The following is a 13,797-nucleotide window of genomic DNA, read 5'->3' as shown; positions in this document are numbered from 1 at the left end:
AAAAAACAAAAGATGTTTCGGGAGCCTGTACGGGCTGTACGAGCAGGGAAATCTATACAGATTTTGCAGGTACTGGCATCTGCACCACGTCTGCCTGGACGGAGGGTTGTACGAAGGGCTAAACGGAAGGCTATGTAGATAACTGCAAGGGTCGAAGGGGCTGTACGAAATTCCGTACAACTGACGTGAGCTGTACGGATGGCGATGAAGGCTACAAGGTGGAAGACAAGGGCTGTACGGGCAAAACGAGTGAGGGAACAGAGAGGGATGGAGGGTTGACCAAGGTTGCACGGGCTCCAGAGCTCTCCATCGTCTCACCCAACTCTACACACGCACACACGTGTGTGTGTGTGTACATACGTACATGTACATGTGCATATGCTTGTGTGTGTGTGTGTGTGTGTGTGTGTGTAGATACGTGTACATGTATATGTATGTATGTACACGCACAAGCACACGCATACATGTGTGCGCGTCTGTGTTTATACATATACATATGTACGTATGTATGCATGTATGTATGTATATCTATACATACATACATGCAGCAATCTTTCTTTGATTGCTTGCAAACGCACTGCATAGATCATGATGTATATCTAGCATGCACTGAGATTTTCAGTTGATGTACTTTTGGCTGCCTCGTTTTTGAGGTCGCTACTCTTGTAATGTAATCAATCAAAAATCTTCACTAAAAAACATGTGTGTGTGTGTGTGTGTGTGTGTGTGTGTACTTATATATAGATATATGTATGTACACACACACAGACATATGTGTGTGTGTGTGACATGATCTCTATGTGTGTGTGTGTGTGTGTGTGTGTGTGTGTGTGTAGATAATGTGTGTGTGTGTGTGTGTGAGTGAGTGGTGTGTGGAGGTGTGTGTGTAGTGTGATCGACGGTGGAGTTTGGTGAGCGTGGAGCGTGAGCGGAGAACAGATCGCCACAGCCCTCGTGTGTGTGCCTACCCCGTCTGACCGTACACCTGTACGGCAGCCGTACAGGTGCCGTACGTCAGTACGGTACTTCCCCGAGTTTCTGCCTACGCATCCTGCGTGATTTCGCTCCAGCCCTCGTGTGTGTGCGTCGATATCTGCATCTCTAGGCTTCGTTTCGTTTCAGTTCGTTTCAGTTCCATCTTCCATCAGCATCTCGTCTCTCACCCGTAACCAGGCACCAACCCTCTTCCGTACGTCTGTACGGTCACCGTACGGTGTCCGTACATTCTGTACCTTTCCGTACAAGTTCAGCTTTTGTATACTTTTGGGGCTTTCAACCGGAGTCTTCCCTACCTGGTTTTTCAGCCAACTCCTACCTATCCTTTTGCTCTTTCCTTACCAGTTCTACACTTCCTCTTCTCTCTTGCGGGCTTCCTCTGATCTTTCTTTGGGACTGGTTTTTTTGGCTTTTACCACCCTTATACAGGTACTTCATCCTCGAGCTCCTTTTCCTACCGAGTCATGGCAGAGTATTCATATGAAAAAACATTTCAAAAGGAGCGTTCGGCTCCCTGCAAGAAACAAAAGCAGGTTGAGGGTCAGTATGACCCGAGGCATGACACGATTGAGGCTCAACTAGTATATGATGTAATGCATGAAGGATTTGCAGATACGAGAAAAGAGTGGAAAGACTCGGTTCCTTCAGTTGGCCTCATGGTTGAGGTCGATGAAATTGTGGATCCAGTCAGAGAGTATGCCAAGAATGCAGTCATTTTATTTTTTCCAGGCCGGATGCCACCTGCTGCAGAAATAGGCAACTGGCTGACACGCACATTGGCTGGCTCTTTTGTTCGTAAAGTACATTATGCAGCCAGGGGCTTTTTCGAGGTTATCATGGTGGACGAGATCCACAGACAAATGCTTTTGGAACATTCACCTCTCTTTTTTGGGCAGCAAATGGTGCATGTCTTGCCGTGGTCTCCCACAAGGGACTTTCAGGCTTTAATCCGACACAGATGCCCAGTCTGGGTTGAAGTTGTTGATTTTCCCCAATGCATGGCCTCACTTTTGCCTAAAATTGCAGCCTCTTTAGGTAAAGTGGTCTGCCCACCACGGCCAAATGGTAATTCAAACAGATTTTGCATTCTCTGGGATACTGATAATCCCACACCGGACTCTTACTCAGTCACGGTGAATAATGTGAACATGGGGAGTGCATTTTATAAACTCAAATGGGGTTTATTTGCAGGGGCCTGTTTTGAATGCAAAAAGTTTGGACACATGGCTTCACAGTGTCCACTGAACCAACATAAAATGCATCCTGTCACATTGCCAGTCCACATGCCCATTAAAGATGCTCCTACTCCAGTTGCCAACAAAAATAAAAGCAGTAAACAGCATTCTGGGAGTCAGGATAAAGGCAAAGATTCAGTAGCTACCAATGCGAATTTTACTTCACACTCATCTCCTGCTACTCAATCCTTGCCCAAAGGAAAGCAACCTTCAACTGATGGCTGGCAGAGCCCAAGAAAGGTTATTTCTGCTCGAAGAATTCCACCCCCCCGCACTTGGAATGGTGCCTCTTCTAGCGGAAACACCCCAGAGATCAACACAGGAATTGGAATTACATGGGCTGCAGTAACAGCCAGCAGAACACTCTTCCCTGAAGAAGAGGTTGCTGCTTTGCTGTCCACTTCTGAGGCGACTACTTCTCAGGGGCGAGGCCTCGACCCTGAGATAGAAATGCAAGGCTGACCTCATACATTTTTCTGCTGTACATAGTTGTTACATTACTATAAATATCTGTATATATGACTGCTCACATCACCTCTTTTACACTTAATGTCCAGGGCATATGTGACAGTAGGAAATGGAAATCTGTGTGGCTGTACATCAACAGATTTCAGCCTGACATAGTGGCATTACAAGAGCACAACCAGCATATTTATGCAGGCAAGACAGGACACTACTGTGGGTATGACATTTTCTATGCTGGGGAGCACTCTTTCTCAGGGGTTGTCCTTCTGATCAAACATGAGCTTCAACCAGTCATTGCATTAAATGACAACAAAGGCAGATGGCTTGTTCTCCAATGCATTATAAGAGGAGAGGTGTTTGAATTTGCTTCAGTTTATGCACCTCAGTCATCTCGAGACAGAACTGTAATTTGGGATGCTATGCAACAATACCCGTGGAGATCTCATGCCTACATATGTGGGGATTTCAATAATGCTCCACAACAGGGAGACAACACTTCCAGCCACGATCATATGTTATCTCCTGAAAGGCATGCCTGGTCTCAACTACTTTTGCATTTGGATCTAGTTGACCTCTGGAAGGAATTGCAGCCTCTGTCACCGGGCTACACTTTTCAACATAATGCTCTTTCCGCTTATAAGGCACGACTGGATCGTTGGTATAGTGTTGCTCCACAACAAAATGGGGATTTCGCATGCAAAATGTGGATTGACTATGCCTTTGTGCATTCAGACCATGCACCACTATGGCTGCGGTTATCTTTTCATAAGATGCCAAATGATAGATTGCCACAAAGGCGACATCTAATCATCAACAACAGTTATTTGCAACATGCTGAATTCAAGGCAATGGTTACTGAAGCAGCTCATTGTCTTTCATCTAACAACCATCCTCATGTTGATGATGCCTGGGCTTCTTTTATTTCTAAAATGCAAATGGTGATTAGAGCTTATGGCAAGTCTTACATGAAGACTCTGAGGGAAACCATTGCTCAGGCCAAGTCTACTTGTCAAGACCTCACTGAACTCAGTCATCATCGTTCGTTGTCCATGCATGAGCAAACCACATTATGTCAGGCCAGACATTGTCTTAAACTAAATGATCACAGGAAACTGGCAAAATGGGAGACTAGAGCAAGACAAAGAGCCTTCACAGATAAAGGTTGCTCTTCCAAAGAATTTTTCAAGAGTTTGCATCAGAGGAGAATCCAAACAGAAATTTGCAGAGTGCTAATGCCTGATGGATCATGGACTACTTCACGGTCACAGCTTGCCTCTGTTTGTGTGCATCACTTCTCTCAGCAATTTGGCTCTGTAGCTCCTCCCTCGCAACAGGTTTTGCTTGCACGAAATTTACTGTTGCAAAATGTTTCTCCAATCATTTCCCCTACTCAAGCTTTGGAATTGGAGGAACCTTTTACTGAGAGGGAACTGTCAGATGCCATCAAATCATGCGGCAGATGGAAATCCCCTGGATGGGATGGCTTGACAGTCGAGTTTTTTCTAGCTAACTGGCCTATTTTGAAGCATCCATTACTATCTATGGTGAATGCTGCATGGCAACATCAGAAAATGCCAGACACATGGAAGAGAGGTCTTGTTAAACTCCTTCCTAAAAAACAAATTTGTGAGTCTTTGGCAGACTGGAGACCTATCACTCTTATGCCCGTAATTTACAAAGTCACTACCAAAATGATTGTTGCTCGGCTAAAGGGCTTTTTACATGATGGGTTGCATCCTGCGCAATATGGCTTTGTCCCGCGTAGGCATATCACCGATAACATTGCTAATGCCTACATTGGAATTGAATATGCCAAATACACACAGCAGGATGTTTTGTTATTGCAAGTTGATATTGCCAAAGCTTTTGATACAGTTCAGTGGGATTTTATTTCATCGACTATGCAGGCTTTGGGTTTTGGCACAAAAATGCAGCAACTCATTAATTGGCTATATCAAGATAGTGAAGCTGCCTGCATACTTTCAGGCGATATTTCTCCATCATGGACTCTTGCTTGCTCTGTCAGACAAGGATGTCCATTGAGTGCTTTACTTTTTGCCATAGCCACTCATCCACTGCTTCAATATCTGGATCACCTCTTGGACACTGACCAGCTGCACGGTTTGGAGATCCTTGGCAGTCGCAGCATGATTGCTCAAGCATATGCTGATGATTCATTCTTTACTCCAAAAAATAATCGGGCTGATCTGTCCATGATCATGCATGCTCTTTCTACATATGGTTTGGCTGCTGGCCTTCGGGTAAATTTTCAAAAATCAAAATTGTTGCCTTTACATGCACAGGACTGGCACAACCTTTTGTGGCCTGGGGAAATTGTCCCTGCTTCTCAATTCATTCGACATCTTGGTTATCCTTTAGGCTGGGGACTCACCCGTTCACAACAAACTGATTGGGTGCTAGTAAAGTTGAGGGCAAAACTTGAATATTGGAAGCTTGCAACTTGGCCATTACATGTTCGTCTGCGAATTACACAATCCATTTTGATAGCATACATACAATTTTATCTGCCTCTTACTATGTTCACTAAGGCAGATTTGGTTTCATTTATGTCAGCTATCATGGAAATTTTCTGGCGTTCAAAACATGGCAAGAAAAGTCTCAGATTACTCTCCATGCATCGTCTCTGTTCTCCAAAGATGCACGGGGGTCTGAACATTCTAAATATTCAAATGCATTTACTTGCTCATAGGGGGAAAATGATGATGCAGTTTCTACAAGGAGATCAGCCTTGGGCTTTTATGATTCGCTCTCTCTTATTACATCTTCATACATCTGCTTTTGGGAATTGGCAGCCTACTCAGTGGGAATTTTTATTTGGCTCTATCCAAGGCAAGATCAGAGGATGCCCTTTTGTCTCTTCTCTGCTTCTTGATTGGAAACACATTCTTTCCCACTTGGAATGGAAAGGCAGGGACTCTCTCTCGGGCAACTCTTTGAGGGAAGAGAATCTCTTTTGGTCTAAGGTATTTCATCCACCTTTGGCCATCCACGAACCCCGACGTTCATATTTTCTCTCCTTCAAAGGCATTTCATCTGTGGCAGATGTACTTCAAGATGATGGCACAATTCTATCCTTTTCTTTGGCTGCTCGCAAATATGGCTTGGGAGCTCATTATCGTCCTTTATGGCATAAAATTTCAGCAATGCTCCAACCGTACTTGCCGGTACCTCATTTAGAAATTCAGCATCGGCTTGAGGATTGGATTTTACGCTCTCCTTCCTCATATGTCCGTCCTTTGAAGCTTTCACATATCACAGTGTCATCATTGTATAGAGTGTTATTACCTCCACCTTGGATTTCCAACAGAGCAAATACTGTTTGGCATATGGATCGTCCAATGAAGTGGTGGAGAAAAAGGCTGCGTCTCCTTTGGCATTACAAAGTCCCTCTTCGACAACAGCTTTTCCTATGGCGAGTTCTCCTTGGCATTTTTCCATCTGGACAGTTACTCGCACACAGACATATTGCTTCAGCAGTTTGTCACAGATGCTCGCACTCTACTGAATCAGTGATCCACATCTTTTGGTCCTGTCCAAATACTTCTGATCTCATTGCTCTCATCAGACAGAGGCTTCGACAGCGATTTCCTACTGTTACTTTTGGCAGATTTTTCTGGTTGTTTGGATTTCATCCCCAGAGACAGGGTTTTGATTTATTTTTCGTATGGGTGCGATATTGGACCCTATGGACTTTATGGATGGATAGAAATCATAGAGTCTTTGGTGATCCACTCTTTTCATCCTTCCTTTTTTTCAAACGATCTCTGCAACAATCATTCTACGATTGTTTTCAGACTCGTTTGATTGATCAGGATGTGTATACAGCCTATACTGAGATCTTTTCTTGAGTAGTAGCTACTTCGCTTTTGAAGCAGCTAAGAATGTAATTATTCTATAGAAATAAAGATTTCTTCTCACAAAAAAAAGTGTGTGTGTGACATGTGTACATACACACGCACGCACAAACACATAGATGTGTGTGTGTGTGTGTGTGTGGCTGAGAAGTATGGAGCTGTAGCTGCTCTAGTGCGCTCTGTTTCTCCTTACGGTCTCCAAGTGAATTTGTTCTCCCCTTTCTGAAAGATTTGAAGCATAGAGTTGGGTGGGTGGGTGGGTGGGTGTGTGGGTGTGTGTGTGTGTGTGGTTGGTGTGTGTGAGAGAGGCAGAGAGGCAATGGAGGAGACCTGCTTGCAGCCAGCACCCTGCGTGTTCTTTGTTTAAGGCTTCCTCTCCCTTTTTTGATTCCCGCGCCAGCCCACGTGCTCCCTCGCTGCAGCTGCTCGTTTCTCCTGCCGTACAGTCCCGTTTTTGTTCCGTACTGTCAGAAATCACGTGCGTTTTTGTACTGTCAGAGATCCAATACATCCATACTGTCAGAGATTTCAGTCCGTACTGTCAGATTTCCGTACAGACTCTGTACGTCCGTACTGTCAGCGCCGTACTACCAAGTTGTCCGTACAGATTCTGCTGCTACTGTGCTTTCCTCTTTGTAAAACCTTGCTGCTTCCATACAAAAATCCATCACATGTCCACCCTGAGAGCGCCAAGTGCGGGGTTCCCAAACCCCACCCCATAGCCACGCAGCCTCCAAAGCCATCAAAAGATCTTGAGAGGGGATAAGCTCTGGAGGGTCTCAATACAAAATATATCCAAGGTTCCAATGTGCACACTATTGCCTATGGGATTACTCTCCCAATGACATGTGTCAACAAAACGCGTTTATGTCCTCTCTCAACCTGTACAAACCAAGCCACACAAGGGGGTACACCAAGGGGGTAGCCCGTATCCAATACCCATGTAGGCTCTACACCTTGAAACACATGTGGACTGACCAAACCAAGGACCAGCCCACAAGCCACACTGACACGTGACAAACTGCACGGTGGTTAGAAAACCAAAGCCACCCCAAAGTGGCTCAAACTCCATGACACACAGACCGTCAACTGCTAGTGCAAGAAGACATAGCCCACAACAAAGTCGCAATTAATGTCGCCGACACAAACCGCAACAATCCGCCGCCAGAGTCACACTTAATACTAGCAAGGAATCACAACAGCACAGCAACCGCCACGGATCAACTGCGCGACAACCACCAAAATCGCAAGACCAACCACCTGCTCTGATGCCATGAAAAAACGTCACGTGTCCACACCGAGAGCACTAGGTGTGGAGGTCCCCAAACCCCGTCCCATAGTCACACATCCTCCAAATCCATCAAAAGATCTTGGGAGGGCATAAGTTCTGGAGGGTCTCAATTGCCCATATATCCAAGGTTCCGATGTGCACACTATTTCTTATGGGATTACTCTCCCAAATGACACGTGTCAAGCGCCTTTAGGCCCTCTCTCAACCATTACAAACCAAGCAAATCAAGGGGGTTAGCCCCTATCCAAAACACACACCCACCCACATATTGTGTGTGTGTGTGTGTGTGTGTGTGTGTGTGTGTGACAAAGAAAGAAAGAAAGAAAGTTTATTAAAGTTTTCGGAAGACCGATGGGTCTATGAGACTATGAAAACCCTGATACAGCAAGCGGTGGTAGTGGAGCTACTAAACGAGCATCCACACCAATGCAAAATGCAAAATAATGCAAAATGGCAGTACTAAGTCCTAAGTACAACATAGTCATATCCCGACTATATACATCAATCTCAGCATCATTGTCGGCATCATCATAACCATCCTCATCATCATCGTCAGCAACAGGACATCAAGATGGATGAGGCTATGGAAGTGGAGGCATGAGGTCAGCAATAGAACGTTGTCGCCCCCTCAAGGGTGCAGTCCTGATACGTCTCATGGTCGTAGCTCTGCATCTAACCAAGGCCACTGTGACCCACGTCGGTCGGGCTCCGACCCTAAACAAGAAGGGGATGTCCCCAAGTATGATCTATGAGTCAACCCTCTGTCTGAGCTGTCGCGTCACAGGTTCCAGGTCACAATCATGTCGAGGTCTCGCCTCGTGGGGATCTATGTGATCTAGCTGAAAGAACTCCATGATACTGAGAGGTATCAGTCGAGGGAGAAGTCAGCTCATGTCTCCGTGCTCGGAGTATCCTATCGCGGTGTCTTAGTATCTCATGAATGAAACCAGCCAAACATCGCTAGTCTGGGTAGGAGAGGACAACCACTATCTCTGAAGAGGTAGTAGAAACGCCCTCAAATCTCATAGTAAACAGAACACCTGAAGATGAAATGCTCCCCTGTCTCAACCTCCTGCATGTCACACAGTGTGCATATGTGCCTCTCCCTGGGTAACCGCTCTGCTCAACCACTCTCAATACGAAGTCTGTGTGAAGAGAGAGAGAGAGAGAGAGAGAGAGAGAGAGAGAGAGAGATAGACACACAGAGAGAGAGAGAGAGAGAGAGAGAGAGAGAGAGAGAGAGAGAGAGAGAGAGAGAGACATGCATCTCTACGACAATCATTTTATGATTATCTACATGCATGAGATCTAGATTATCCTACCTTTTTGTCACAGAATGATATCTTATGATGTTTGTAGCTAGTTGTCCCTATTTTACCAAAAGTGTGTGAGAGAGAGACGATGATGCATTTTTCGTCCGATTCCTATTACCTAATGTCCTTGGCTTGAAACTTTTTACTAGCTCCCAGACGTATCGCTTCTTCAGCATGCCTTGTTGTCATCCATGGGAGATTGTGGTACATCTACTTTGGACCTATCCTCTTGCATGTGATTTTCTCCTCAGACTGACAAGAGGTCTTCGTGCTTGTTTGTTCTGGGATTTCATTTGGCAAGAAGTTCTGGCTTTTGGTAGACATGCTTCTATGCACTATGTTCACTTTTTCTCTGGCTTTTGGTAGACATGCTTCTATGCACTATGTTCACTTTTTCTCCTGGTGACACTATTGGGCTCTTTGGTCGTTGTATCGCGCTCGTACCATTTGATTGTATGAGCACTCTTTAGTAGATGTTTTTCCCTATTTCCAGACATCTTTGTATCCATCTCTCCAAGATGCTCATTCTCTTGGAGACCTTCCTCTGGCCTAGTTTTGAGTAGTAGCTGTCTATTTTGGACAGCTATGAATGGACATTCTTCTAAATGAAATACCTGCCTTACACCCCAAAAAATGTGTGTGTGTGTGTGTGTGTGTTTGTGTGAGAGAGAGAGAGTGTGTGTGTGTGTGTGAGAGAGATCGTCCAAGTGCACGAGAGAGAGAGAGAGAGAGAGAGAGAGAGGCATATATATCCATGTGCGTGCATATATATCCATGTGTGTGGGCACGAGTAAGCAAGCACGCAAGAGAGAGAGAGATATAATCCCAATGACAAAATATACATCCCCTCCATGAATGTTTGAGGGGGGGGGGGGGGGGGGGGGAAGGAAAAGAGAGAAGATACTCACTAAAACGGTCGATTTGTTGCTGAAATGTCATGACTCGAGGTGGCAACAAGCCACGCAAATCTAACCTATCTCTCTCAGTCAATGGAAATGCAGTACCCTGATTCACAAAATTAAAAGCTATTAAAGGCCTTAAAAAAGCAACCTTGTACATTACAACCAAATCCAAGTGACATGAGATTTAACTTTGGACAGCATAGCCCCAAAAGGAAACGTGTTTTGCTTCATAGATTGCCACACTTTGACACACATAAAAAAGGAAATTAAAACAGTTACCCAGTTTGAACTCCATATGAAATGATGTGTCACACTCCAAACATACCAAAGTCCAAGTAGGCATATGAAAATACAGCACATCATTTTATCCACGAGGCCATATTTTGACACACATACAATGGCTTTCTCTCCCTAACAAGCGAAAAAGACAAGCAAGTGCAAAAGAGGGGGGCAATCAAGACACAGATCCCCTCTTCCGTCTTGCTCCCTCTCACCCCTCCCCTTCTCTCTGTCTTGCGCATATGCAAGTAAGGCAGTACAAAGAGGGCATCGAGAAGGTTATGCAGCCCGAAAGAAAGAAAGAAAGTTTAGAAAAGGAAAGTGGGCAATCTAAAGGATGGAAGAGTCATCATCCAAGATAGGAGGTCCCCTCCTCCCCCTAATAGGGACACATAGCTGCATGACCACTAGTGCTTGGTCTTTTGCATTTTGGAATTGAAGGGGACTTTGTGGTCTTCCCTAGGCAATTTTGCAAAGACACTCTGGGAGATATCCTGGGAAGGATCTCATAGTGTACACCAAGACACACCAAGGCCCAAAGAGAGACCTACTGATACTCCATGCTTACACAAGGCAGTCCACATATAGGTAAGATACCCACACCACCGAAGGAGTACGTGGACCAAGAGGAGGGGCAGTTCTCTTTCGCTCCAATTTACAGTCACTAGTACAGATGAGCATGCCCGATATATGAGCATCTGACCCAACAAAGATGATCTCAACCGACCTTGGCTCTACTAGAGCCTTGTGAAGTCAACAACCTCAGCAGCCTGCTTGCTTCACGTTACGGCTTCATGCTTACACAAGGTGCCATATATTGGCTGAGCAAGAAGCAACTATAGGAAAGCTGGTCTAGTAGCATGTGAGTTCATTTGGCTCAAATGGATATTGGAGGACATGGGAGTTCTTCAATAGGAGGTGACGGTGATCATGTGTGACAACATGAGTTGCATAGCGATTGTAGAGACCCCGGTATTCCATACATACAAAGCATATCAAAACCACTTCCTTGGAGAGTTGATTCAGGACAAGATCATGGAGCTACGTTAGCTTTACTGTCCAACATGGGACAACATCTCCAACTTTTTTACCAAGGCTTGTCCCATAGATTAGTTGGAGCATCTCATCAGACACGAGCGTTGGCCCACGGTTGAGTCATCGAGAGGGGGTCTTAAAACTGTCAATGACACACTTATGAGCCTCCATATGAGGAGCACAAGGAATCACTACACATAGGGAGTTAAAGGCTTCTGTCTGCAACTATGTGGTGGACTTGTTGAATCTAAAAGAGGAATAGAAACAGCAGCAATGGAGGACAGCATGTCTGCATGGCAGAAGCAGCAATTGGAATCACTCCCAATATGTATAGATGCAACAACCTCACTAGTGTCTCATCAACAATAACAGCTCTCGATGGACGGCCATCCACGTGTTGAAGATCATAGCCTTGGTTTTCCCAAGGTCGACCTTCAGATCGTGTGTCTCACAAAAATCTGAAGGTACATCCACATGTCGCATAGACCTACACAGAGGCAGAGAGTAAGGCCACATCATCTGCACACATGAGAATCAAGACAAGAGATCCAGATAAAGATGAGCCAACTCGGCCTAGTGTCGCAATGAATGACTCAAGCTCATCATTCTACAACCCAAACAAGGTCGATGTTTAAGGACAACCCTTTGTGACCCCAATCGTGGCCATAGTCTTCTATGTCCATCCAATCTTGGATTTTGCATGATACCCACTCATACAGTGTCATGACTACCCAAATGATGTTTTAATTGTAACCTAATTCCTATAAACGCCTGAGTAGTTAAGCCCGTGGGCCTATGTCAAAAGCCTTGTAGAAATCAACAATGCAACAATAAACCCTCTGCTTCCGTAATATGGCCTCCTCCATGACATCTCTCAAGGTGAAGATGTGGTCCATCGTCATATGGTCTACTCAGAAACTTGCCAACCCAACAACTCTAAATCCTTCGCAATTTGCAAACTGACTAATCTACGTATCGAGTGCTGAGGCATAAAACCTGGACATGACTTGCCCAATCATAATAATCCTATAGTTTTTGGGGCTCATGGATCAAGACAATGGTGTTGAGGGTCCAAGTATGATGCAAACCAATGCAAACTGCTGCCTTAAATAGCTTTCCTAAGATCGAGGCTACGGTACTTTGTCCATATGCAATGTGCTCTAGCCCCTCATGATCTTTGGCTCGGCCATTGTGTAACTTCAAGGTTGGATGTTGGTCGCAAAAAGTGAACAAGAGGTAGGACCACGTAGCTGTAAGAGGTATGGAGTTAGCTAATGAAGGAAGTCATAAAGTGTGCATGCATATGAGAGCCAAATGGCTGGGTCAGTAAGGACGGACAAGGACCTCTACCCGATAAACTTCTCCCAAAAGTCCTTGGAGTTACTATTGAACCATGTGTTTAATAGTTTCTCCTCGTTCTAACGGATGAGATCCCTCGTCTTCCAACAAACCAACCTGTTAAGCTCAGGCCGAGATAACATGACCTCAGAAGGGTCAGTGGACATTTTCCCTTAGAGCGAATTGGCACTGACTAGATGGTTCTAAAGGTCAGGGGCCTAGGTGCACCAAAAGTGTGTAATTGCCAAGGGGCAAACCGAGTTAAAATTGTACTCCAAGAGAGGGGTAAATGGTGCACTAAAGGATGGTCCTAGAAATGTGACATAGAACCATCTAGGGAACTATCTACTTTGTGTGATCATTCGAGCTTGCTAACACAGAGAATTGGCTAGGTGGTAGTTAATGCCCCATTGCCCGTGATAGTTTGTGTTGGTTGATCTGTTCATGTTATTTGGTACCAGAGCCGGTGATTTACGAAGGGTGAATGTGGTTGGTGTGGTTTCTGAGCACACGGCTTGTTGGACGAAAGAGTGTGAAATTGAGTTCTGTGCAGTGGAGGTGTATGGGAAGTTAAGGTGCCTTCCGATTCGTCATTTTGACGACACTTTAATCACATGCACCTCTAGATGCACAGAAAGATCCGCCACGTCACCTCTTATGTGAGCTGTGGCGTTTGGCACACCCGCATGTCTACATTGCAAGCAAAGTGTTGCGGGATTCGCATGGGTCTCCTGGGTATTCAATATTAAGGGTTGCTAAAGGCTTTGATGAAGGGGTTGAGAAAGAAAGAAAGAAAGAAAGTTTATTAAAGTCTTCGGAAGACCGATGGGTCTATGAGATTGTGAAAATCCTGATACAACGAGCTGTGGTAGTGGAGCTACTAAACGAGCCATAAGTCCTTCATGTAGAGATCGTTCGCTTGGGTTAGACATGTCTCGTAGGGAAGACACTTACACGAAGCTTAAAGCGAAAGCAAGAGGGACGGGGAGTGCAGATACAACAAAGTATTGCTCATGAGGTAGCAATCCATCTCCTTATGTAGATCCATCTTCAAGGTTTTCCCTGCCA

General features: G+C 45.1%; 1 protein-coding gene across 2 annotated transcripts in view; it reads right to left on the bottom strand.

The window, feature by feature from the left end:
- The window catches only part of LOC147892169 (NAD-dependent malic enzyme 1, mitochondrial-like), a 129,475-nt gene that overhangs the window by 102,905 nt on the left and 12,773 nt on the right, over positions 1–13,797 (bottom strand). For both annotated transcript variants that reach the window (XR_015542419.1, XM_087388050.1), the window contains exon 2: positions 10,084–10,180. Coding sequence is in view for 1 of the 2 variants with exons in the window: in XM_087388050.1 (XP_087244176.1) it covers positions 10,084–10,180 (97 nt within the window). In the remaining variant the exon portion in view is untranslated. The remainder of the gene's footprint in view (positions 1–10,083; positions 10,181–13,797) is intronic.

The sequence above is a fragment of the Dipteris shenzhenensis genome, chromosome 17 (assembly GCF_047967505.1).
Source record: "Dipteris shenzhenensis isolate YYH24624 ecotype China chromosome 17, Dip_SZ_1.0, whole genome shotgun sequence".
NCBI lineage: Eukaryota > Viridiplantae > Streptophyta > Polypodiopsida > Gleicheniales > Dipteridaceae > Dipteris > Dipteris shenzhenensis.
Note: the sequence above shows the minus strand (reverse complement) of the source record. Positions and strands in the feature narration are given on the sequence as shown.